The following is a 26,889-nucleotide window of genomic DNA, read 5'->3' on the forward strand; positions in this document are numbered from 1 at the left end:
AGCTTTAGAGCTCTTTAGTTTAACCTTTACTAAGTTAAAACAAGTAAAAAGGCGTTAAGTTCGGCCAAGACGAACTTTGGATAGCCACCAACTCGGGTATATATGTAAACCATGTTTCATGCATACCTGATGCCCTATAGCAGCTAAATCGAAAAATGTTCCGATTTGGACCAAAGACATTGTTCAATTGTGTAAAACAAAATATTGGTGTTCGTAGTAGCTATATCTAAAAATTAATAACCGATCTGAATCATATACGACAAGGATGGCGAAAAGCCTAACATAAGTAACTGCGTCAAATTTCACTGAAACCGGATTATAAATGCGCCTTTTATGGGCCCAAAACCATAAATCGAGAGATCGGTCTATATGGCAGCTTTATTCAAATCTGGACCGATTTGGGCCAAATTGAAGAAGAATGTCGAAGGGCCTAACACAACTCGCTGTCCCAAATTTTGGACACATCGAGCAATAAGTGCGCCTTTTGTGGGCCCCAAACCTTAAATCGAGAGAATGGTCGTATTTATGCCCCGATTTCGATAAGCAACCGTGTCGAGTTTGGGTAAAACGATTTAAGGGTTTGAGCCCAGAAATGCGCTTTTGATATCCATTTTCGTCGATGCAGTGAGTTGGGGCAGATCTGAACATATTGCAGCTGCCATAAAGCCCTTTTTTCCGATCGAAGGCGTTGAACCCACAAAAACCGCATTTCTCACCCAGTATTTTGGAAATATGGAAGAGATTTGTTTCTGAAATTGGAAGCGGTGATACCCGTTGTAACAATATTTGGCCCCTCATCCATGGTTTTATTCTAGACTCTTAACGAAAACACAGAAAGGATAAGAAGTGAAATAGTTTTGAATTATTCCCAGCGTAGGTTGGAAAAACCTACCAAATATTGAGGTGAGCCTACCAACCCACCAAGAGAATAAAAACCTACCGACTTTGGTGGGAACCTACCAACAACGGCAACACTGATCGCAATCTGTAGGTTCGAGTTTTTTTATAAAACATACTGGATGATTCAAGGGCAAGAATTAGGGGGAATATTTCTTCTATGATTCCTGTGATATCGCAATGGGCGAAAATGTTTAAAGGAATCTGCATGCAAAGTGTACCAAAATCTAGCCTATATTCAAGCAGTAAAATCCGGAGATCAGTTTATATGGCAGCTACTTCAAGTAATGAAGCGATTTGAACCATTCTTGGTTTATATGCTAGAGACAGGGACGTAGCAAGGATTTTATTTTGGGCGGGTTGCGTATTAGAACTACAAAACAATAATAAACTCGTATACGCATTAACATTTGAAAAACATCAGTCTCGGGCCCAATAGCCTTCTCCCACCTAGCTATGTCCTTGTCATAGCAGCAATCATAGGACAAAGTTCTACCAAATCGGATAAGAATTTCACCCTCTATAGACTCAATAAGTATAATTGGATTGGATCATAGATTCAAATCATATGTCGTATAGATCATAGGAGAAATCATCATAAAAATTTCATCCCAATCGGGGAAGCATTAGGCAATATAAAGGCTCAAGGATTAAAATTTGGATATCGGTTTATATACTAACCTTAACACGTTATGGACCACTTCGTCTCATACATGGCATGGATATTGGATGCCATAACAAAAATATTTGTGGCAAATTTCAGCCAAATCGTAGAAGAATTTTGCCTCTAGGGGTTCAAAAAGTAATATATGAATAGAGGTTAATATAGGAGGACTGATTTGGCCGTCATTACTTCACAATCTATAACTTTAAAAAGTGTCTTTCCAAAATTTTAAGCGAATTGGTTGAATTCTTATTAGTTGAGACCCTACCGTGACTTCTACAGATAGAAGACCAGAAGAACGGACGTATAGAGGAACGGACGGAATATCATGACAAATCGACTCAAAATGACAAACTGCACAAAAACATATATGCTTAACGAGGTCTTAGATCATCAATTCAAGGCGTTTCAAATGGAATGACTAGATGTAAGTTATCAAAAATCTCTTAGTTGTGCATTTTAGCTCATATAACATACTATGGAATTATTATACCCACCACAATAGAATTACCACCACTTATCAAATTTTCACGTTTGTAACACCTTTAAATATTTATCTGCGACCCCATAACGTACATAATTTTGTGGCTCGTTTTGACAATTTAAATGCATGTAGCCCCATTCAACTGTCCGCCTGTCGAAAACAGTAGCGGTCGAAAGAATAAAGATGTAAACTTGAAAATTAGCCTCCAGAGTCCATAAAAGCCTACATTTTTGTTCGATTTGGCTGAAATGCTATATATGGAGCACGTTTGTACCCTTCAACTACATCACATTAAATTCCGGTCAGATCGGTTCATAAAAAGAAAAATCTTTCATAAAAATTGATCCCCCCAAGTTGACTTCTTGAGCCAACAGAAGCCTCAACTTTGAACGATTTGTCTGTAGTTTGGCATGTAGAGTACATTTATACCCACTACAATTTGCCAAGTTTCGCTTGGAAAGATGCATAAATATATAAAACCCCCATTTAAACCGATCGCCGGATTGATTTCTTCAGCTCTTAGGTTAGGTTGAAAAGAGGGTGAGGATAATAATACGAGCCATGCCACTATGGACATACACCTAACCCAGTAATCGGCTTGTTGTGCGCTGTAAATACTAAAAAATAACCTCGAAAAAATCTAATTTGGGAAATCCATGCTACTTACAAAATATTGTTTTCAATACCACTACCGTAAATTGGTTCATGTCTGGTATTGTTTCTCCACCTAAGTACCGGTGTCTGTTAGCCGCCAAATTCGGGGAAATGACATAGGAATTCCCCCAACGTCTCCTCATATTTAGCCCTTAAAGGCTACAATTTGTACACAATGGAGCTGACATTTCATATGTGAAGAATACATACGCCTTCAAACACCAAGAGAAAACTCCACAGAGATAGGTTCATAAAAAGATATAGCCTCATATAAACCAATCTCCGAATTTTGATTTCATAGTTCTACACACACCAATTATTTTTCCGATTTAGTTGCAATTTGAAAGGTGGAGTACGCTTTAGCCATCTAACCACCACGTTAAAGTCGCCCCTATAAAAAACGTTCCCTAATTTGACTTTATCGATTGATTTCCTTAAACTAATACAGATATACACAGAGTTAATATGTGTAAGTTTTTAGCAGCAGATGGTGGTACCTACTTGATACTCGGCCCGCCGATCCTAGCACGTATTTGCTTGTTCAGATAACTTAAAATGTTGTATTACCTTAAATTGTAGTTGTAATTGGTTTTTCAAATGAATCCAAATAACTGAAACCAAATATTCAAAAATGTTGTCTCACCTTAATCGCCTGCAAATAAAATGTAAAAGAAAAAATATACATAGGTTATTTTTTATATCATTTTATGAGATAATGTTTTTTAACTAAAAAATCTCTTAAAGTTAAAAATAATCTAGGTGCTTTGTTGTTATAACCTCTTCACATTTCCTCAGTTGAATTCAATTGTCATGTACAAATAATAATAATCTAAACTAAACATGTAAACTCGTTGCTATGTATTAAATTGCTAAAGTGTTCCTAATTAAGCAGCTACACTAAATCTTGGTTCTTTATGAACATGTTACGCTGACTTCATCTTTGGCCCGTGCCAGACTGGCTCCACACACTAATGAATTTTTGGGACAATGTCACCATCGCATCACCATCATCTCAAAAATTTGGCATATAAAATTTAATTATACAACAAATATTTTTATGATTGCAATGAAACCCTCGAAAAAGGCTTACGAAACGAAGTGTTAAAACGGAATATTTAAAGAATGAATTCAAGACTCCCTCCAAAAAATACTATTCTTTGAAAAAGTAAAAATAACTCTGAAAAAAAAAATAGTAAATGAAATGACTTCTTAAATCATAAAAACGACAACATGAAAAAAGCACGAGTCAAAAAACAAACGCTTACAAAAAATAAACCAACAAACTATAAAAAAGATACAGGGAATTTATAAGCAAAGGTTTCGGTTTTATTATTTTTTTTTTCTCCAAACCCCTACACCGGCTTTCTTATGAAGTTATCATCATGGCACAGAAAATGATATGCATCTCTGTGGTGTTGCAGCCGTTGGTAGAGTAAACCCAAGAAAACTTGACTTTAAAAAAAGCATCCATTCATGGTATAACATGAAAAAAAAAAACAACAAAAATCTTACACAGCAGCCACAACATCATAGTCATCCTTCTGGGCTTAAGACAAAATTCGCTTTAAATGAAATGAAATCTTAAAAGCCGGCAAACAATAAAAAACCTCAATGTCTTAGTTTTTGTCTGGTTTCTTAAATTAAGATCAAAATAAAATATAACAAGGCAAAGAACAACATAAGCCGTCAACAAGTAATCAAGTAGCAGTTTATCTGTTTCAAGCTTGGTTTTCGCTATGATGAAATGGTTGTTAACCACATGCTAATGTTGAGCGTATTTTTTTCTTAACCATATCTTTAATGTAGCTTTGCTTATTATGATGGTCTATTTTCGTGGGGGTTTTTTGCTTAATGCTGTTTTCTTATGCTTTACAGGCGGCGGCAAAATCTTGTTAACTTGTCTTACACTTTGTAGCAAGCTTTGTAAATTTTTATGTAAAGCATTATGTCTTGCATTGAACTCAGGAGAAATCTTCTTTGTGTGTTAGCGGCGTCTTTTGGCCTTATTGTTGAAATTGTTCCATTTAAATTATATGATAAGCTTATTTCGTTGATCACAAAGCATTAAAAGAATTTCAATTGAATAAGCCAATCATTAATTGATGGGAAGGAAAGTAGAGCTGCATGCTCATGAAGATATGTGATTTTATGAAAGTTAAGGACATATAAGTACGATATAGGAAAAAATTCTCTCAGGTACCTGTAAATTGCTAATGGAGTAGTTTCCGTCTGTGTTATCTTTGAAAGCTCGTGTATTTAGGTTGAGGAGATCGCCTCTGGCGCGAAAAACCAGACCTACTAGTCTCGGGGAATCCCTATCAAGGAAATATAGAGGAATATTATACTGAAGGTGTGGGTAGGGCTCATGGAATTGAGACGCTAGTGCTCAATTTTCGTCAAGGATTCTCTACCGTCTTACAAGATCGCATAGTATAGTATCGTGCATTCTACCAAATTCCCTACCCCTAAGGTTAAAATTTACACTACTACTTAGTTCGGTCCAATTTCTAAGCCAAGAAACACCTGTTCCAATAATCTCCTCTGCAAGCACGCGAGAAAATCAGTTATTCGGAAAGGAAAGAATCCTATTAATATAGCCGAAGTGATGTCTTAGGGTCTCCGAATATATACTAGGAAGCCTAGCTTCAATATGTTACATATAGCTGGGTAGGTAAAATAGTTTTTTGTTAAAAAAAAAAACAAGTAAGAGTGTGCTAAGTTCCGCCGGGCCGAATCTTATATACCCTCCACCATTGATCGCATTTGTCGAGTTCTATGCGCGGTATCTCTTTTTAGACAAACAAAGAATATTGAATAAGAACTGTTATGCTATTGGAGCTATATCAAGTTATAGTCCGATTCGGACCATAAATGAATGCTGAACATTGTAGAAGACATTGTGTAATATTTCAGTTCATTCGGATAAGAATTGCGCCTTGTAGGTGCTCAAAAAGCAAAATCGGGAGATAGGTTTATATGAGAGCTGTATCAAGCTATTGATCAATTCAGACTATATTAGTCACGTATGTTGAAGGTCATGAGAGAAGCCGTTGTACAAAATTTTAGCCAAATCGGATAATAATTGCGCCCTCTAGAGGTTCAAGAAGAAGAAGATCCCAGATCGGTATATATGGCAGTTATATCAGGTTCTATACCGATTTACGCCATACTTAGCACAGTTATTGGAAGTCATAACAAAACACCTTATGCACAATTTCAGCCAAATCGGATGAGAATTGCGCGCTCTATTGGCGCAAGAAGTCAATATCCTAGATCGGTTTATATGACAGCTATACCAGATTATGATCCGATTTGAATCATACTTTGTACAGTTGTTGAAAGTGATACCAAAACAATACGTGCAAAATTTCAGTTACATCGGACGAGAATTGCGCCCTCTCAAGAAGTCAAGACCCAAGACCGGTTTATATGGCAGCTATATCAAAACATGGACCGATTTGGCCCATTTACAATACCAACCGACCTACACTAATAAAAAGTATTTGTACAAAATTTCAAGCGGCTAGCTTTACTCCTTCGAAAGCTAGCGTGCTTTCGACAGACAGACGGACGGGCGGACATGGCTAGCTCGACTTAAAATGATATGACGATCAAGAATATATATACTTTATGGGGTTTTAGACGCATATTTCGAGGTGTTACAAACAGAATGACGAAATTAGTATACCCTCATCCTATGGTGGAGGGTATAAAAACCTGAATAGCTATTCAGGTTTTTATACCCTGGTCCTACCGTCCATACCACCATACTTGAGCTCCGTAAAATAGGATTGCCTTAGCGGCTGCGGTAAATATTTTCATCTTATTAGAAATCTGGATTCTTCTATTGTGAATGTAGTGGAGCCACATGGAGTTTATAGCTTGTCCGAAAGATGTTTCTTGAAAGATAGGTTATAAGTGAGATTTACACCCAGATATTTATACTCATTGTCAACTTCTATGGAACCAGTACCATAATACCATGACAAAATTCAGCCAATTCTACTACTACCTGAAGATGACAATTTTAGATTTCGTTAAGTTTAGACTTCGGCCCCAAAGCGAGCAATATTCCCAAAGCGCATCAATCATCAACTGTAATTCCACATGGGAGTCCGATCAAAGGACTATATCATCCGCATACATCGACAGCCTAATTTTGACATCCCCCATTCGAACGCCCTTGGGTAAAACATCGTGTAGCTCATTTAAAAACAGCGCGAACAAAACTGGACTCAGTAAACACCCTTGTCTAACCCCCCTGAGTGACCTCAAAAGGCTCAGATAATGATGAGCCGTCCCATACCTGAATCGTAGTGTGGCTATATATAAGTCGCAATATATTTATGACCTTCGTAGAAAGTCCCATGACTTGTAGTGTTGCTATATATAAGTCGCAATATATTCATGACCTTCGTAGGAAGTCCCATTCTGGCTAGTTTATAAAGCAATGAGTTTCACGGTATCATGTCAAAAGCGGCAGAGAAGTCAACAAAGTAGGCGTATGTTTTCTTTTTATTCCTTCAGTTCAAAAGGATAATACTTGTAAGATTGAATATGTTGTCGTTCTTTCCTTATATATACTTTTTTTTGTTTATTTGTTAAGTCTTAGTTTTTTTCTTTTTGTGTCGAAATAAACGTTTTACTGAAACAATCTATTTCTAAATACAGTTAAACTTTTTCCTTTCTTTCTTCACTATTAAATATTTTCTGTTTCCCATATCTCAATTGTAGAAATCCTCACCATTAAATAAAACTTATAATATTTTCATCTAAAATTGTTTCTGTTTTTTTTCAAAGAAAACCTTTTATGGATTTGTTACACTTATATGCGGCAATAACTCATTTCCCAGCACAATGTCCTAAGCAAGGTTTGAATGGCATAAAAGAAATCTTGCCTTTTAAAATTAATGTGAGAATATGTCATCGCCGTCGCAGTCTTCTTAAGTTATTTAGTCGGACACTTGCTTTAACTGAATGACCTTTTGCTGACGTGTCTTCGTCAAAATTAATTGCCCGCAATTAGTCTTATTTTACAACGCTTTGTGTGTGGGGTGCTGTATACAGCTCAAAGTGAACATTTCTGTATTCAACTCCAATCGATCAAGGTATTATGGGTGGCAGTGATTGTGGCACTTTTTAGAGAACTAAAACTAAGAGTGAAGATGGGGAAAAGTGAAGATTGATATCGAAGAAAGTAAGTGAGATGGAGCCGTTAAGAATGTAGGACCATATGGTTCCGCATTATTGAATCCAGCATTGCTCTTTGATAACAAGAGACATTTTTGTTTTGTTCCCTAAAGGATATTCATTGTAAAAATGAATAATATATCTAAGATCAATGTAAAAGAAAGAAGAAAAAAAAGATGATTTCTTTATTAAATACTAGTTATAGCATCAACAAAAATAGTTTCCCGATATGATATCTTGGGATTACAAATATCCGATTATTATAACATATCACATCATATTTATTACAAACTATTAAATCTCCTTTGCCTCAAGTATAATATGGTTGGTTGGAAATAAATGAACATTTTATACACCTAAGTAAATTTTATAAAGGAAAACTACTAACAAAAACCTGCTATAAAATTTACATAATACAAAATTTTGTGGCATGAAATACTATCTAGACTAAACATCATTAAATTACATGTAAATGACTTCTTTAAACCACTGTAGAAAATCTTTTATTTAACCTGAAATACCATCTAGACTAAACATCATAAAATTACATTTAAATGACTTATTAAAACCACTGTAGAAAATCTTTTATTTAATCTTACATCACTGCTTGAGGTCTTTTGTTTGTCAAGGACTTTTGGCAATTGAAAGTGAAAACGATTTATGACCCTGAAATATTTACCCAAACGCCTGTTGTTACCTCTCAACTATGAGAAACATAAATATCTTAACCATAGAAAAATACCTTACAATTATGTCCTTCATAATTTTTATGAGCATTTTCAAGAGAACAATGTAACACACCTCTTCCTATCTAACTGTAACTGACTTCATATCATTATTGTTATCAAAAAAAACACAATAAGATTTTTTCTCGAACACTTTTTACACAATAACAATCTATAACTGCAGTTGTTGCAAAGATAAGGGGTGTCGTACTAACGCTTACACTCTTCAACTCATAAAGTTGGCCAGCTGTAATTCTAAAGAAGTCAAAGGCCTGCAAAAAGGACCTCATGTTGCGTGTGAGCTATTATGAGGAAACAAGGAACACTAGCTGCCAAACATAACGGTGTTTGTAGAACATAAAATATGACATGGTGACTAAATGTTTTATGCAATACCGGAGCATTCACAGAAAACACAAAAACAGATTTTTAGCTGGTAATTTTAGTAGCACCATTGATAAGTTCTTGCGGTTTTAGAGTTTATAAAGCTTTGTTGTGGAAATTGGGATATACACTCAATGTTACATCAGTCGTATAAGAGCTTGTAAACTATCGATGACACAATCGATAGTTTTTAATACTATCGATACAATCGGCAAAATTTTATCATTTGGATAACAACTATTTTCAAAATTAAGACAAAATAACAAAAATTTACGTATTAGTCCTATATTTGCTTATTTTGTGGCGAAATTTCCACTCAATTAGAATAGACCTTTGCATGTTAACCCACAAGAAACTTCACTTATTAGCCAATCCTTCTGATATTTTGTGCGTGAACTCATCAATCCCACGGTTCTACTTCTGGAACCCCAAGAAGCTGTAATCAATAGCCGATTTACTGAGCTTATAACACCAAAGAACAGTTTCTGGGTCTTGGTCTCAGTTTCTGGGTCTTGGGAAATCTCAACTTAGGGTGATAATAGTAGGGCTTAAACCAAAGAGGTTTGAACTCTAAACCTCTTTGGTAAGGTGATTTTTGTTAGGTGATTTTAATATAACCTGGATCGAAGACGGGTATAACTCCACCATAGGATGGAGGTATACTAACAAAGTCATCCCTTTGTAAATGCAAAAAGCAGATTTTGCCTATGGACATTCCACTAAGGAATAACAGGGGCAAACTTCTCACATATCAATGAGTGCAGTGCGATTCAAGTTTAATCTTAATTATAAGGAGCCTCCATTTTATAGCCGATTCCGAATGGCGACACTTTTTTGGAGAGAAGTGCGATACTTTTTTGGAGAGAAGTTTTACATGGCATAGTACCTCACTAATGTTATCAGCATTAGGAAATTTTTTTCTGATGGTCTCGCCAGGATTCGAAATCAGGCGTTCATCGTCATAGGCGGACATGCTAACCTCTGCGCTACGGTGGCCTCCTTTTGTAACACATCGAAATATAAGTCTAAGACCCCATAAAGCATATATATTCTTGAACGCCATAACATTTTCAGTCGATCGACCCATGTCCGTCCGTCCATCTGTCAGTCTGTCTCTAGAAAGCACACTAACTTTCGAAGCAATAAAGGTAGGCGCTTGAAATTTTTCACACAAATGCTTTCTATTAGCGTAGGTCGGTTGGGATTGTAAAGTTTATTGAGTGCAGTTCTCTGGCCTTCACTGCCAAATCGTCTGCGCTTTCATTCCCCCTTACTCTGATATGGTCCGGCACCCACACGATGCGGATTTTCCCATCCTCAGAGAAGGCCTTAATCTCCTTCTTACGATGCAAGACTGTTCGTTACCTTACCGTTCTGGTTGTTATTGCCATTATGATCATTTTACTGTCCGTAAAAATGTTCACGCTCGATGTCCTCGCGTTAGCACCACACCACCTCACGCATTCCGTGATCGCCCGGATCTCCGCCTGCAGGACCGTGTTATGGTCAGGCAGTCTAAAACAGATCTCAGTGTAGACCCCCAGGCCCACTCTGTCCCCTAGCTTTGAGCCATACGTGTAACATGATCTTCCAAACGGCACAACTAGGGTTCCGTCAGTCCAAGACTGTGCCGTTGGCAGCAGTGCCTCGCACTCAATCTCAAGTGTCGTCTCAGGTATGCGATCGGAAACCTTTTCCCTTCCTTCCAGGTTTAATATCGTCGCCTAGATTTTAGCGCGATGGTATGAGCTGCTTAAATTCATCTTCCCCGTGAAGTCTTCTCTGGGTTAACATTGAGACGCCTGGGTCTAGCCCAGTCATATGCCATATGCAAGACCCTTTCAGCTCTTCTGCATAGCTGGTTCGGATCCTTACCCCTAAGAAGTATTATAACATAATACTCATAGCAGACGGCTTCAAATTCCTCCTCAGTCAGCATCCGTTATAGCTTATTTATGGAGTGGCGATAAAATGTCCACCGTGGCTTACCCTGTGCCACTTTCTCCCTTATTTTTATGTCATGGGAACCGTAATTTATCCACCTGTTCCTCAGCATATGGTTTATCCAGTCTCTAAGGTCCCGGTTCACCCGTTACTGATCTAAGGATTGGATCCCCCTCGATGTCAATGCAAACCGCCTATGTGTACGTCTTGGCATCGAAGGATTCTTCTATTTTATGCAAAACCTCGTGCAGAGCAGTCTCCACCGACCTTCTCTTGGCATGGGCATGTTGTTTGTATTTGAGCAGTTCGTTGCATGTCCTACTCTTTATCATGGTATCCACAATACGTTCCATGTTTTTGATTAGAAAGGACGTAAGGCTTATAGGTCTGTAGACCTTTGGTGTCGCATAACTTGTATTGTCGGGGCTTGGGTATAAATACCACCCTTCCCTCCTGCCAGGCTTTCGAAGTAGTCGAAATAGTGGCCAGATAATGCGCCACATAGTCGGCCTCCTTTTGTAGTAACGCCGGAAATATTCCATCAGATCCGAGTAACTTCAATGGTTTTAACCTCCTCAAAGCTTCCTTGATCATAAATTCCGTTGTGATAAGCCTTCCATCAACCTCATTATATCAAGACTCCGGTGTCAGTTTTCATCAAAGGCCTCAACATGTCCTCCGTTATCTCTGCTCTCACCCCCATGTCTTCTACTAACGTTTCAGTTTGGATATGGATTTTTGAGATAAAGTTTTTCATCTTGGAGGCGTCATTAACGCTATCGACCTGCTCGAGGAAAAACTACCAGGAGGAACGTTTCGCCGCTCTGGTAGTCTTATTATATTCCTTGAGCCGTGTGTAGTACACATCCCAGAAAACTTCCGCTTTTTTATGACATGCTCTGTTGTAAAGTCTGCGAATAACTTTCCCAATGTTACGAATCTTCCCCAGTCATCTAGGGGTTTTCTTGGGGTGATTTCCTTTCTCTAAGAGTACAGCTATCTTCGAAAGACCTCACTATTGCAGCAGTAATCCTGTTGGCATTGTTGTCAATGTCTTCTATGCTTAGGTTAGGTAAGAGTGGCAGTCCTTTACGGACTCACTTAGACAATTTTAATCCCTTTGTGATACCACAGTAGCGACAGACCAAGGCTTCTTGGCAGGAATCGAACCCACGACCCCCACAACAAGCACGCTACCAACTCGGCTACTGGGGCGCCGAGTTGGTAGCGTGCTTGGACAATCTAAATTATCTTGCTCTAGTCTTATCCTGATCAGTCTTCCGAATTTTGGCCAGTTTGTTTTCAACTTATTACGGAAACTTATCGGATTTGGCGCTGGCCGTGCTATTCTAAACCTTATGTAGCAATGGTCAGCGAGGAAGTGCTCCTCCTCAACCTCATCGACCAGATTTTTCAAACATATTGGCACATCTAAAACTTCCTCCCTAATCCTATTAACAAAGATAGCGGTGTTACCAATTTTAATTGTAACAAGGTCGTTATCAGGTCATTTATAGCAAGAAACATACTTTTAAGCAGACAGACTGTCGGTCTGAAATTGCAAACGTTTTGCTATGACAGCAGAACTAGTGCTATAATATGGGCAGTACCCTTTTAGATTAGTCTCAATCTCGATGATATAATGATGTCGAATTTAACTATCCAATGTATATGAAATGGATCTGTAATGGATCTGTGATATTGAAATTCAACTAATCTGTTTGTATTTTTCTTACATTTACAGAATTTTAGAATTACGCAAAGAGAAATCCCGCGATGCAGCTCGTTCAAGACGAGGCAAGGAAAATTTTGAATTTTATGAATTGGCCAAAATGTTACCACTACCCGCAGCAATTACCAGTCAATTGGATAAGGCTTCGATAATAAGACTGACCATAAGCTATTTGAAATTAAGAGACTTTTCCAGTCATGGTGATCCCCCATGGACTAGAGAACAAAGCACCAGCAGCAAATTGAAAAGTAAGTACCATATGGTGGATTGAAAAGATTGAACCAAATAAAAATTTTAAAGACTAAATAAAAGCAAATAATTGTCTAATTGGCAGCCAACAAATAGATACCAACTAAGTTCCAAAAGTTCCAAAGCCTTAGAGTCTTCACCATAAAGGGTGACAGACTAAAAGTTAGGTAGGTGTGGTAAGGTTTTCCTGCTTTCGGAATGAAAATGACCTTCGTGTCCCTCCATCCCACAGATATATATGACATTCTGAAACAAGCAGAATATATTTCCTTAAGCCAGGGACAGCCCGACAATATTCGTCGGGGCGAATAGGGAAATTGTGTCTCAGCCGAAAATCCTTTTGTCGAAAAGAAGTTTTGACTCCCTTAAGTCGCTAGGCCCTGATGATGTATGACCGGTTAAATTACAAACTGTGTCTGATGGACTGGTTTCCTGGCTTAAGGAAATATACTCTGCTTGTTTCAGAATGTCATACATACCTGTGGGATGGAGGGACACGAAGGTCATTTTCATTCAGAAAGCAGGAAAACCCTACCACACCTACCTACCTTTTAGTCTGTCACCCTTTATGGTGAAGACTCTTGAGAGGTTGATAGAAACATATCTCCCTGGAGATCGCCTGTCGCGGCAGCAGCATGCATATAGTAAAGGCAAATCCACTGAAACAGCCCTTCACGACCTAGTCGGCTACTCTCGGGTTCTCTCGCTGTCAAGGAATATACAAGCATTTCTTGACATTGAAGGTGCTTTCAATAATGTAAAACCGATGTCAATCATGAAGGAGTTGGAATTTCTAGGCATCAACTCTACCGTAAGAAAGTTTATTAATAACATATTAACCAAAAAATGCATTGCGGCAGGTTTGGGATCTGTGGATCTAAAAACACCTCAAGGAGGCGTACTGTCTTCTCTACTTTGGAATATAGCCATAAACAATATATTATTGTTTCTGGAAGAAAATGGTGTAAAAGTGCTTATGCTGATGACGTGAAAATTGCGGTTAGGGGAAAGCTTCCCAGCACTCTATGGATATACATCAGGAAGCTCCACATGCAACAGCAAAGTTGGCTGCTGAAAATGGTCTGGGTATGAATCCGAGCAAGACAGAAGTAGTTCTTTTTAGCAGGAGATACAAGTTGCCTACAGTGAAACCGGTCTCCTTGAGTCGAGAGAATGTTTCATTTACAGAAATTGCAAAATACCTGGGTGTTTTGGTGGACAGGAAATTGAACTTCAAATCCAACATTTTGGAAAAGGCAAGAGTGGGCCAATCTTGCCCTATTCACCTGCAAGAGAGCCATTGGCAAAAGTTGGGGATTTAGACCGCCTGTCATGCATGTGGTATATACTGCAGTTGTCACACCCAGAATGCTATATGGTGTTGTGGTCTGGTGGACAGCGCTTCAAAAATCCACCTACTGCTCAATACTTAACCGAATCCAAAGGATGGCTTGTTTATGCATCACAGCCGCACTGAGGACGACACCAGCTGATACACTGAATTTACTGCTACATCTTATGCCTCTGGTCATTGTGGCTACCCAAATTGCAGCGACCATTGCCGTGAGGTTAAGAGAGCTTTTCCATTGGTCATGTGGCGGCTACGCACACTGTGTTATTCTTGATACAATATCCAATGTTCCAGGCAGTGTGGATTACAACCTAGCTGAGCCGCTTTTTGATTCAATTAATGTGCCACCATTCTTGATAGAACCGATTAAAACTACGATATCCCGGTAACAGAAATTACATAGATACGGATGGTTCCAAACTAAACGACCAGGTGGGCTTTGGGGTGTACTCTTAAGATCTAGAGCTGGTCATATTGAAAAGGTAACCCGGCCACTGCAGTGTGTATCAAGCAGAGATCCTTGCAATTAAGGAAATGGTCGAATGGCTAAGATATAATGTCATTACGACGATTGCCATACAAATAGCTTCTCAGACAGCCAGGCAGCCATTAAATCCCTGGAGAACGTATTACTGAACTCAAAAACCGCCCTCGACTGTCGCAGATCTCTCTGGGTGTCGGGCCACTGAGATATCCCAGGGCATTGTAAAGCGGATGAGCTTGCGCGACTAGGAACTATCCTACACATTCCAGGGACTCTGGAATCTGTGGGTATGCCTCTAGCGACATGTAAGCTAAGTTTTCCGGACCAGGCCCGAAGGTCTACGAATGATAGATGGTCACAAAGAGGGGGCTGTGAGCATTCCAAAACTATGTGGCCTAATCTAGACTTGTAGAGGTCTACTGCTTTGCTGTCATTGGCTAGAACAGACGTCTCAGTCAGTGTGTCTGTCATGACAGGTCACTGTCTAATCGGAAAACATGCTGACAGACTAAAGATTGCCAGTTACGACTTTTGCAGAAGCTGTGAGAACATCGACGAAGAAGAGACTAAAGAAAGCCTTCTGTGTGTGTGTCCCGCACTAGCAGTCAGAAGGAGTTCCACTTTAGGTTCTCATATGTTTGAGAACCGTTTTGACTATTCCTTTGTTTCGTCTCATATATCAATTAGTGCCGTCCGATTCCAGTTTTAAGCTCAATGATAGGTAGCCTCCTTTTTATAGCCGAATCCGAACGGCGTTCCGCAGTGCGACACCTCTTTGGGGAGAAGTTTTAAATGGCATAGTACCTCACAAACGTTGCCAGCATTAGGAGGGGAAAACCACCGCTGAAATTTTTTTTCTGATGGTCTCGCTAGGATTGGAACACAGGCGTTCAGCGTCATAGGCGGACATGCTAACCTCTGCGCTACGGTGGCCTCCAAGTTATTGGGCTTTTTAAAGCGATCTGGATTGTTCAACGATAGGAACTAGAAGGCATCTTCCTTTTTCTGTTCCTGTGGTATCACAATGAACGAAAACTTCTAAGTGAATCTAGAAGCTATAATTTGGTTGCAATTTGAATTGTGAGCAACAGCATGAGCCATTGCCACGGAGCAACAGCAAGAGCCATTGCCATTGTCTTAGCGTTCGTAGTTATCAATACAACTTCCAGCAGATGAACAAAATCATGTATAGTACGGAAGAAGTGTAATTTGTCGCAGAAAAAAGTCTGTCATTACACGAAAACACATGCATTGGGAAAAGTACAGCTAATAAGCAGGGTTTTCGAGCTTGGTTAATGTGGTAATTGTATCGTAGATGCGTTTTCGCTATTAATACGATTCAAATACAATATACCTACGCACGGCCCTTGAAGCCATCACACCTAATATGGTTGGAAAGTCTTCTAAACAAAGACGAAACGCTTCCCATAGTGGTTGGTGTGTGTTGCTATCTTTGGCTTTCCTTTGCCATTTGCATCTCCGATCATTAAGTTCGACTCGAAAGAGAAACAAACAAAAATTTTACATTTTAATGATCCCGCCCTAACAGGCAAATAACTTGAAAAACTAAAAACTAGAAAGCTAGAGATAGTAACACACACCAACCATATTAGGTGTGATGGCTTCAAGGGCTGTGCGTTGGTATTTGAAACGTATTTATTGCGAAAACACATCTATGATACAATTACCACATTAAACACGCTCGACAATCCTGTCTATTAGCTGTACATTTTCCCAATGCATGTGGTTTCGTGTAATGACAGACTTTTTTTCTGCGACAATTTCACCACTTCCAAGGTGCACATGATTCTGTGCATCTGTTGGAAGTTGTATTGATGGGATCGAACACCAGACAATGGCGACGGTCCTCGCTGTTGCTCCGTGTGCCCAGGTTGTTGAAATTTAGTAGATGAAATACAATTATACTTTGAATATTAACTTCATGATGCCTCATTCACTTGCCATGTGAATTCTACAACATAAAAGGCTTTAATTTGTATAACTTTTTTAAGAAACCCCGAATCTCCACTTTTAGGCCCAACCAAACTTCTCGCAGGTTTTTACTCACACATAGAAAGGTAGCAAAACAACATTATTCAGATTATGCCATTGCCGAATATTCGGCTGGTCTCTTATATTTTGTTTTCTACCCAACATGAACTAGACTTTTTCGATATTTCCATACAACTCTTCCCTTCTTAATCGTTCAATGTGCACAATGGGACCTCCACTTGGGTTTACCCACTGAATCATTGTATTGCCCATACTAGACCAATCAACAACACAGCGGCCATATTTAAATAGCAAAGACAAAAAAATGAAGGAATAAAACGAAGAAAATAAGACTCACACAAAATAATTCAATAAGAAAATATGGCGGTGACTTAATGAAATGCACCATCAAAATGCTAACTAAACACATGAATGCAAACGATAAACAACAATTTCTCCAACTTATTGTAGCAAAAGAAAGACAAAGAAAGGGAAAGAGAAAGAGAGAGAGCTAGAGCCACAGTTAGAGAGCGTTTACTATCTATCAAAGAAAACGCTATTATTGCTATTGATAACAATGGACAATTTGTTGTTTTTTTTTTCTAACTCAATAAGCAACTGGCACATTAAATTAAGAGGAAGTGAAACTTTTTTTTTCAGATAAATAGCTTTTGGTTTATATTTATAAGCATTATCCAAAATTATTGTATGTGCTGTGCATAATTAATGGCTATACGAGTGTTTCATAAGCCAGGCATTAGGATTTATGGATTTTTACATAAAATTGTTTTTAAAAAATAACACTGCAATAAAATAAATAAAAATAAATTTTTAAAGTTCGCGGTTTTGTTAATTACTTTAAGATAAAAAAAAATTCAATGGAAAAGTACCAAACAATAAGAATTTTGAATTTTAAAGAACAAATTGAAAATTAACAAGTAAAAGCGTGCTAAGTTCGGCCGGCCCGAATCTTATATACCTTCCACCATGGATCGCATTTGTTGAGTTCTTTTCCCGGCATCTCTTCTTAGACAAAAAAAGGATAAAAGAAAAGATTTTCTCTGCTATTAGAGCGATATCAAGATATGGTCCGGTTTGGACCACAATTAAATTATATGTTGGAGACCTGTGTAAAATGTCAGCCAATTCGAATAAGAATTGCGCTCTTTGGGGGCTCAAGAAGTAAAAAGAGAGATCGATTTATATGGGAGCTGTATCAGGCTATAGACCGATTCAGACCATAATAAACACGTATCTTGATGGTCATGAGAGTACCCGTCGTACAAAATGTCAGGCAAATCGGATAATAATTGCGACCTCTAGACGCTCAAGAAGTCAAAATGCCAGATCGGTTTATATGGCAGCTATATCAGGTTATAAACCGATTTAAACCTAATTTAGCACAGTTGTTAAAAGTCATAGCAAAACACGTCGTGCAAAATTTCATTCCAATCGGATGAGAATTGCGCCCTCAAGAGACTTAAGAAGTCAAGATCCAAGATCGGTTTATATGGTAGCTATATCAGGTTATGGACCGATTTGAACCTAACTTAGCACAGTTGTTAAAAGTCATAGCAAAACACGTCGTGCAAAATTTAATTCTAATCGGATAAAAATTGCGCCCTCAAGAGACTTAAGAAGTCAAGACCCAAGATCGGTTTATATGGTAGCTATATCAGGTTATGGACCGATTTGAACCAAACTAGGCACAGTTGTTGGATATCATAACAAAGCACGTCGTGCAAAATTTCATTCTAATCGGATAAGAATCACGACCTCTAGAGGCTCAAGAAGTCAAGACCCAAGATCAGTTAATATGGCAGCTATATCAGGTTATTGACCGATTTGAAACTTATTTAGCACAGTTGTTGGAAGTCATAGCAAAACACGTCGTGCAAAATTTCAATCCAATCGGATAAGAATTGCGCCCTCTAGAGGCTCAAGAAGTCAGGACCCAAGATCGATTTATATGGCAGCTATATCAAAACATGGACCGATATGGCCCATTTACAATCCCAACCGACCTACACTAATAAGAAGTATTTATGCAAAATTTCAGGCGTCTACCTTTACTGCGTGTTTTCGACAGACAGACGGACGGACATGGCTAGATCGACATAAAATATCACGACGATCAAGAATATATATACTTTATGGGGTCTCAGACGAATATTTCGAGTAGTTACAAACAGAATGATGAAATTAGAATACCCCCATCCTATGGTGGAGGGTATAACAACTTATTGAAATTCGTAGTATATTGCTATTGCAAATTGCATATTTTGCCCATGAACATTCCACTAAGGAACAGGGGAAACTTCTCACATATCAATGAGTCCGATTCAAGTTTTAAGCCCAATGATAAGGGGCCTCCTTTTTATAGCCGAGTCCGAACGGCGTGCCGCAGTGCGACACCTCTTTGGAGAGAAGTTTTACTTGGCATTGTACCTCACAAATATTGCCAGCATTAGGAGGGGAAAACCACCGTTGAAAATTTTTCTATGATGGTCTCGCCAGGATACGAACCCAGGCTTTCAGCGTCATAGGCGCACATGCTAACCTCTGCACTACGGTGGCCTCCATATATTGCTATAAGAACAACAAAATTAAGTGTAGTTCGGCCGGGCCAAAACTTGGGTATCCTTACTTTACTTAAATTGGCTATGACAGAATATTTGTTCCACTAGCCGAACGTGGAATAGCCTTCCAAGCGCCTCGATCTTCTGCGCTCATTCTAAAATCTCTGACACCAAGTATCGAGGTGTCTCCCATCACTTCCATCGAGCTTTTGGTCTTGCGTGTACCACCGTGTTTGCCTTCAAAAGACTTCTTTGCTGGAGCTTCTTCATCCATTCAGACAACATGACCTAGCCAACGTTTTGAAGCCGTTGTATTTTGATGCGTCTAACTATGCTATCGTCGTCATACAGCTCATTCAGCTCGTGGTTCATACGTCGCCTATATTCTCCATGAACGTAAACTGGTCCATATATTTTACGAAGAATCTTTCTCTCAAATACTGGAAGTACTGCCTGATTTGCCTCAGAACAACACGGGTAGTATCAGTGTCTTGTATAGTGTAGTCTTCGTCTGTCGAGAGTTGGCCTTGTTTCTAAACTGCTTACTCAATGCAAAGTAGCATCTGTTTGCCAGTTTTATTCTTCGTTTAATCTCAAAACTGGTGTCATTCATTTCGGTAACGACCGTCCCGAGGTAGATAAAGTTACTGACTGTCTCAAAGTTGTGGTTCCCAACTTTCTTCATTTTCTTTATCTGCTCGGTTGTGCAAGGCTTTTTGGGAGTTGAAACCATACATTTCGTCTAATCTCCATTTACTGCCAGACCCATTTTCACTGACTCTCTTTCGATTCTTTCAAAGGCTGCCGGTGACCGACCTATGATATCGATGTGGTCGGCATAGGCGAGTAGCATGTGTTCTCTTGTGATTAGTGTGCCATATTTATTCACATCTGCATCTCGTATAATCTTCTCCAGCATGATGTTAAAGAGATCACATGAAAGGCTGTCTCCTTGTCTGAAACCTCGTTTGGTATTATATGGTTCGGAGAGATTCTTTCCTATTCTTACTGAGGAACGCGTATCAGCAAGTGTCATACTGCAGAGTCTTTTTAATTTTGCAGCGATACTAAACTCAGACATGGCTTGAAATTCCTTTGAACGTATAGGTCTAACGAAAGCGGCTTTGTAGTCAACAAAGAGATGGTAGGTGTTGATTTGTCGTTCTCGGGTCTTTGTCACGATTTGGCGCAGTGTGAATATCTAGTCCAGGATGAATTTACCAGGTCTAAAGCCGCATTGGTAATAGCTGTTAGTTAGTGTTGAACTAAAATTAAATTTGCTGACTCTAGCATTGTCAGCTCCAAAAATATATTTAATTATTTCTTTCGACTCATACCATAATCGCGCGGAATAACGTGGGACATAATTTTAAAGTATGAAATAATTAAAAACCATTTTGCTGGTTCCAGACTCGAACTCGGAACCTTTGTCTTGAGAAGCAGAAACGCATGCTGTGTTCCACAAAACATTGGTAAGAGTGATAATATTGTGTCTATAAATAGAAAATGTCAAATCTAAACAAAAACGCATGGTCATCTTTGATGGAAAAGAGTTAGAAAATGTTTTGCTTTTGTGTTGTTAGCAAATATTGAAAGAAGAAAATAGTGGAAGACTAAAATAATAGTGATGTGGGTGAATGCGTAGAGCGTCTGCTTTGTAAACGCAAGGTTATACACTCGGCTGCGGCAAAGTTTTAACATCTTCCAAACAGCTGAGCAATTGATAGCATGAGGGTGGGAGACAGGCCAAACTGGGTTATGTAATTAAGATGTGTGCGCCAATCTCCAATTAGGTGCTTCGAAGAGTACGGGAAAAAGCGATTTTGTTTTTCAATAATTTTACCTATGAATTTTAATGCTGGTTAGTTCATATTTTACTAATGGGAAGTAAAAAGTAAACTAACAGTGTGTAAAAACAATTTCGTAACTGTTATGAAATTATTGAACTCGTAGCGAGCACATAATTCTTTAACGCCATAGGAAGTTCAATATTTCCCAAACTTAGTTGATTTTAACTAGTGATGAGGATCAACAATTTTTGAGTGTATGGGTGCTATATCTATTAATCAAACTATCTGGGCGGTATTTGATGGGGTGTTGTAGGGTTTAAACGTATTTTGTGTGCCAAATTTCAGCCCAACTGTGTCAAAATTGAGTCCTGGAGCTCAAGAAGTCAAAACGGGGTATCGGTTTACATGGGGGTTATATATTTTTATAGAATTTCAGAAACTAGTTTTGAGCCAAATCGGACGAAAACTGAGGCTTTTAGGGGCTCAAGATGTCAAATTGAAGGGCCACAATTAAAGGCCCACTTAGGTTTAGGTTGAATGGCTAGCCCACCATCAAAGGTTCCTCTCTGTCCGGTATCTCTTTATAGGCCAACAAAGAATAATTAATAAGAATTGCTCATAGAAAAAGTCATATTCCAAACTTTCAGTGAGATTGGATTAGAATTGCGCCCTCTAGAGGTTCACGAAGTATATCAGAGAGATTGGTTTATATTGGGAGCTAGATCCGTTTTTGGACGGATTCGGGCCACACTTATTTTGGGTGTCGTAAATTAAAGCAAAAGTCATTGAGTAAAATTTAATCTAATTCGGATAAGAATTGCGTCCTTAAAGGACAATAATTAAAATCGGTAGATCTTAGATAGGTAGATTCATACCATATTTGAGGTCATAGAAGAAGTCATTTCATAGCGTCCACCCGTCTTAACCACATACATGAAGTAACTTTCAACAGACACATCTGCAAGATCGCCGAGATTGTTAAAAAAACCCGCCTGTGCTACTATAGAATCGGTCATAAGCAGAGAACGTGCTCAAACGTTTCCTCTTTATCCTCATGAAGATAGCTTCCGCAATAATCGTTAGATAGGATTTCCAAGGGCTTGGCCATGTAGACTATCGCACAGTGGCCAGTTATAACTCGGTTATAACCCAGTGACCTCTTATCAAAGGCCAGCAGTTCCTTCGTTCCCTAAAGAAACGTTCAGTAAAATAGAACAACAACAGTGCAAACGTTTTTTAAACAGGGAAATGTCGCATAAGTGCTTTATACCTACTTGATGCTTAGACGCATGTGTGCTGTGTATTGTTTACAATAATGATGACACTTCTTATTATGTCATAAAAGGAAGCGCTCATGCGCCTATGCTCCAAACTCTTCTACAAACAGCATGTGCCATAAACAACAACAATAAGATAACATCGGAAAGTGCAGTAAGGGTGTGTGACCTGAACCTGTTTTTTCTAATTTTCTTTCCAAACATCTTCTCTTTCATTTTATTTCTTCTAACAAACCCATCATAAATTAGGCAGCAGTAATTTTCAGCAAACAGCAGACATTACAGCAATCAGCCTGCTGCTCTTAAATTACAGAACTACTACTGTAACAGCAGAATTACTGCTGTAACAGCAGACAATCCTAACAATCCGCAGACAGTATTTGCTATTTTCAGCAGGCTTTTCTAAAGGGTGATTTTTTAAGAGCTATAGGAAAGTTTTTCAAAAAAAAAACATAAAATTCCGACAACTTCATGAAATCTTTATTTGAATCGCTGGTAAATTTCATATAATTTAATGTTTGAAGATTATTTCATGCAAATGTTGACCGTGACTGCGCCTCTAATGGTAGATCCGCTCAGTCCAATTTTGACATACTCTCTCGAACATTTCGGCCGGTATCTCACGAATAAATGCTTCAATGTGTCAATTGAAGCGGGCTTGTCTGTATAGACATGAGCTTTAACATAGCCCCACAAAAAATAGTCTAAAGGCATTAAATCGCACGATCTAGACGGCCAATTGACCAGTTCCGAATGTGAAATAAAATGTTCACCTAGCTCGCCGCTCAATAAGTCCACTATTACGCGTGCTGTGTGGCATGTGGCGCAGTCTTGTTGAAACCACATATCATACAAGTCAAGCTCAAGCATTTTAGGCAAAAAACAAGTTGGATATCTAAGGATAGCGCTCACCATTCACAATTACGTTACGATTCGCACCGTCTCTGAAGAAGTACGGTCCAATGATGCCACCAGCCCATAAACCACACCAAACTGTGACTTTTCTGGATGCATTGGTAACTCTTGCATTGCTTCTAGCTAATCCTCACTCCAAAATCGACAATTCTGCTAATTTACAATTCTGCTTCGTCCATAAAATGAAAGAAGTGCGCGATGAAATTTCTTAACAGAGCACGCATTTTGATAATAAAATGCCATCTTTTGTAAGCGTTGTTTCTTTGTAAGACGATTCCTAAACCAAACTGAAGATGTTTGACAGTGAAACAAAACACGAAACGTGCGTGAGCTGTTTTAACCAGTGCTGCCAAAAAGATAATAGCTAAAAAAATCACCCTTTCTATCGAAATCTGAAGCGATTTCGAACCAAATCGTTACACTAGTACAAGTCATAAAAGAGGACATTCTGCAAAATTTTGAGAAAATCTGTGATACACATATATATGAGAGATATATCGGAATCTGAACCGATTCCAATGAAATTCACCAATAATGATGGAAGTAATTTTTGCTGAATTTCATGGGAAGAGGTTTACAAATGACCACATTATTGCTATATTAGTCCAAATCGGAGGAACATGTATATGGGGACTATATCCAAATCTGAGACTATTTTTCCAGTTTCAATAGGCTTTGTCCCCAGGCAAAAAAAAATGCCTTTTTTTGTTTGTTTTCTCTTTCGAGACGAGCTCAACGATCGGAAATGCAAGTGGAAAAGGAAAGCCAAAGATTGCAACACACACCAACCACTATGGGACGTGTTTCGTCTTTGGTTAGAAGACTTCTCAACCATATTAGGTGTGATGGCTTCAAGGGCCGTGCGTTCGTATGTTGTATTTGAATCATATTAACAGCGAAAACACATCAATGATACATTAACCACACTCGACAACCCTGTCTATTAGCTGTACTTTTCCTAATGCATATATTTTTGTGTAATGACAGACATTCTTCCTGTGAAAAATTACACTACTTCCGTACTACAAATGATTTTGTGTATCTGTTGGAAGTTGTGTTGATGGCTTCGAACGCTCTCGCTGTTGCTCCATGTGTCCAGTGTCAAATCCTGGCCGGGCTCTGCCGAATTTTTAATTTTTCAAGTTTTTTTCCTTTTAGGGCGAGATCATTAAATTTTACAATTTTTGTTTGTTTTTCTTTCGAGACGAGCTCAATGATCGGAGATGCAAGATGTCTTCTCCGAATTTTAAGACAATCGGATGAAAATTGCGACCTGTACTTGTAGCACAATTTAACTTGGATAGGCAGACAGACGGGTACAGCTAAATGGAATCAGAAAGTGATCCTAAGTTGATCCATCTTCTTCGCAATGGGACAACGTTTTTTTCTTCTGGGTGTAACAAACAAATGCACTAAGTTAGATTACCCTGTACCACAGTCGTAGTGTAGAGTGTAAAAATAATTAGACTACAAATGTTTGAAGGAAGCACTTAATGCCATTGGCCACTTTTCATAAATCATTGCAAAGGCACACACACGCTCACATGAACCACTATGTGATTGGCTTTTCGCCCACCATGGTTTCAAGTCGTAAATCTTAAAGCTTGAAAAAACATTTTGGTTTAATTCAATTAAAGGATTTTTATGATTTTGACCCAAAATAGCCCACAAATAAAAAAAAGTATCCTCCCAAAAACAAAAAAAGAAAAAAAAAACATAAAAATTGTATGAATTTTCTTCCCATGCCCTCACATGGTTCTTATGATTATTACGATTATTATTATTATAGCCTTACGCCCAGCAGCTTAACGCCATCAAAACACTGCTTCACCACCACATCACTTGGCTTGCCACACTTGCCTCAACACTTGTACAGGTTAACAACACAGTGGTGTTCACATTATTTGGACTCGGGCCAAAAGTTCAAAGTTCTAGACCTGCAATGAGTTGAGAATAACAAAAATAATATAAGTGACCCCCATGGTCGAAGGCATCAGCAAGGACCACAGCATTCCCTGGAGTAACACATATGCTTCATTTGCACTTTCTTCCACACATTGTCCTGGCGATGGCAATGCATGGCTCTGGCTGGATGGCTGGATCGCTGGCCTTCCATTTGGCAAAACATTTTCTTTGGCCTTAGCTTTTTGCCTTTTTTTATGACAATTCAATAAAAACAATCATCATGACAGCACTGGACCATGTTGCCGTTGGAGGGGAGGGCGACTCGTTCTAATACAAGCACATCCCTTAGATTTAAGGTGGAAACTGTTGGAAACCCTTAGATGAGCACAAGGTGTTAGTTTAAGTGTTATTAAAGCACATGCTGCACTGCCATTGCCGGGCAAAGGCATAGCGGGCAATGTGTTATTGTTTTTTAGGGGGGTTAGAAATTTTGCTTTATGAATTATTTATGAAGAAATCATTATAGCCTTTCATCTTGACTTGTTTAGTCTTTTGAGTCTTTTTTACTCAAAGTCTAATATGATTTTCTTTTAATTCTCTATTTTTCAACATCTTAGTGATAACAAATCTTAGAAAATTCCACTTGAAAGCCTTAATACGATATTTGGTTCAATTAAAGCGTTACTTCTTTGTCATGGTGTTTTCATGGCGTCATGTGTTGTGGTGTAATTCAGTATTTTTGGGGGATTTTGTCTCTTTACCTTCAAAAAAAACCAACCTTAATGACTCTAATAAACATTTGAAGGTTAATTTAAAATTAAAAATGTCGGTTTAAGTAGTCACGAAGGGCAAAAGTCGGGCGGTGCCGACTTTATAACACCCTACACCTACCATATAAATACAAAGTAAGAGCTTTATTCAATTCTGAACCAATTTTGATGGACCTCGGCGGATGTTTTCAGATGGGTTCTTAAACAATCCGTATCAAATTTTGAGCAAATTTGTTCAAACTGTAATAACTAAGGTTCACAAATGACAACATTATTACAAATTACCCAAAACCTGACGAACATATATATGGGAGCTATATCTAAATCTGAACCGATTTCGAGCAAACTTCTCAGATATTGTGGCAGTTGTCGAGGAAAGCGTTGTACAAAGTTTAAGCAAGATTGGTCAATAAATGCACTTGCAGTGGCTCTTGGAGAGAAAATCGGGCGATATACATATATGACAGCTATATCTAAATGTGAACCGATTTCTATGAAATTCACCAGTAAAGTCGAGAGTCATAAGAAAATCCTTCCTGCCAAATTTCGAGAGAAATGGTTAACAGATGAGCACTTTATTGCAATATTACTGCCAATCGGACGAACATATATATGGGAGCTATATCTAAATCTGAATCAGTTGCCGAGGAAAGCGTTGTACAAAGTTTAAGCAAGATTGGTCAATAACCCCCTGTTTGTAACCCCTCGAAATATGCGTCTAAGACCCCATAAAGTACATATATTCTTGATGACATTCTATGTCGATATATTCGTCATGACATTCTATGTCGATCTAGCCATGTCCGTCCCTCTGTCTGTCAAAAGCACGCTAACTTTCGAAGGAGTAAAGCTAGGTGCTTGAAATTTTGCACAAATACTTTTTATTAGTTTAGGTCAGTTGGA

General features: G+C 38.5%; 1 protein-coding gene across 1 annotated transcript in view; it reads left to right on the plus strand.

The window, feature by feature from the left end:
- Window positions 1-26,889, plus strand: part of LOC106086623 (protein trachealess) — a 228,110-nt gene that overhangs the window by 182,057 nt on the left and 19,164 nt on the right. The window contains exon 4 of the mRNA XM_059362911.1: window positions 12,687-12,922. Within this exon, the coding sequence (XP_059218894.1) occupies window positions 12,687-12,922 (236 nt within the window). The remainder of the gene's footprint in view (window positions 1-12,686; window positions 12,923-26,889) is intronic.

This window comes from Stomoxys calcitrans, chromosome 1, assembly GCF_963082655.1.
Source record: "Stomoxys calcitrans chromosome 1, idStoCalc2.1, whole genome shotgun sequence".
Classification (NCBI taxonomy): Eukaryota; Metazoa; Arthropoda; class Insecta; order Diptera; family Muscidae; genus Stomoxys; species Stomoxys calcitrans.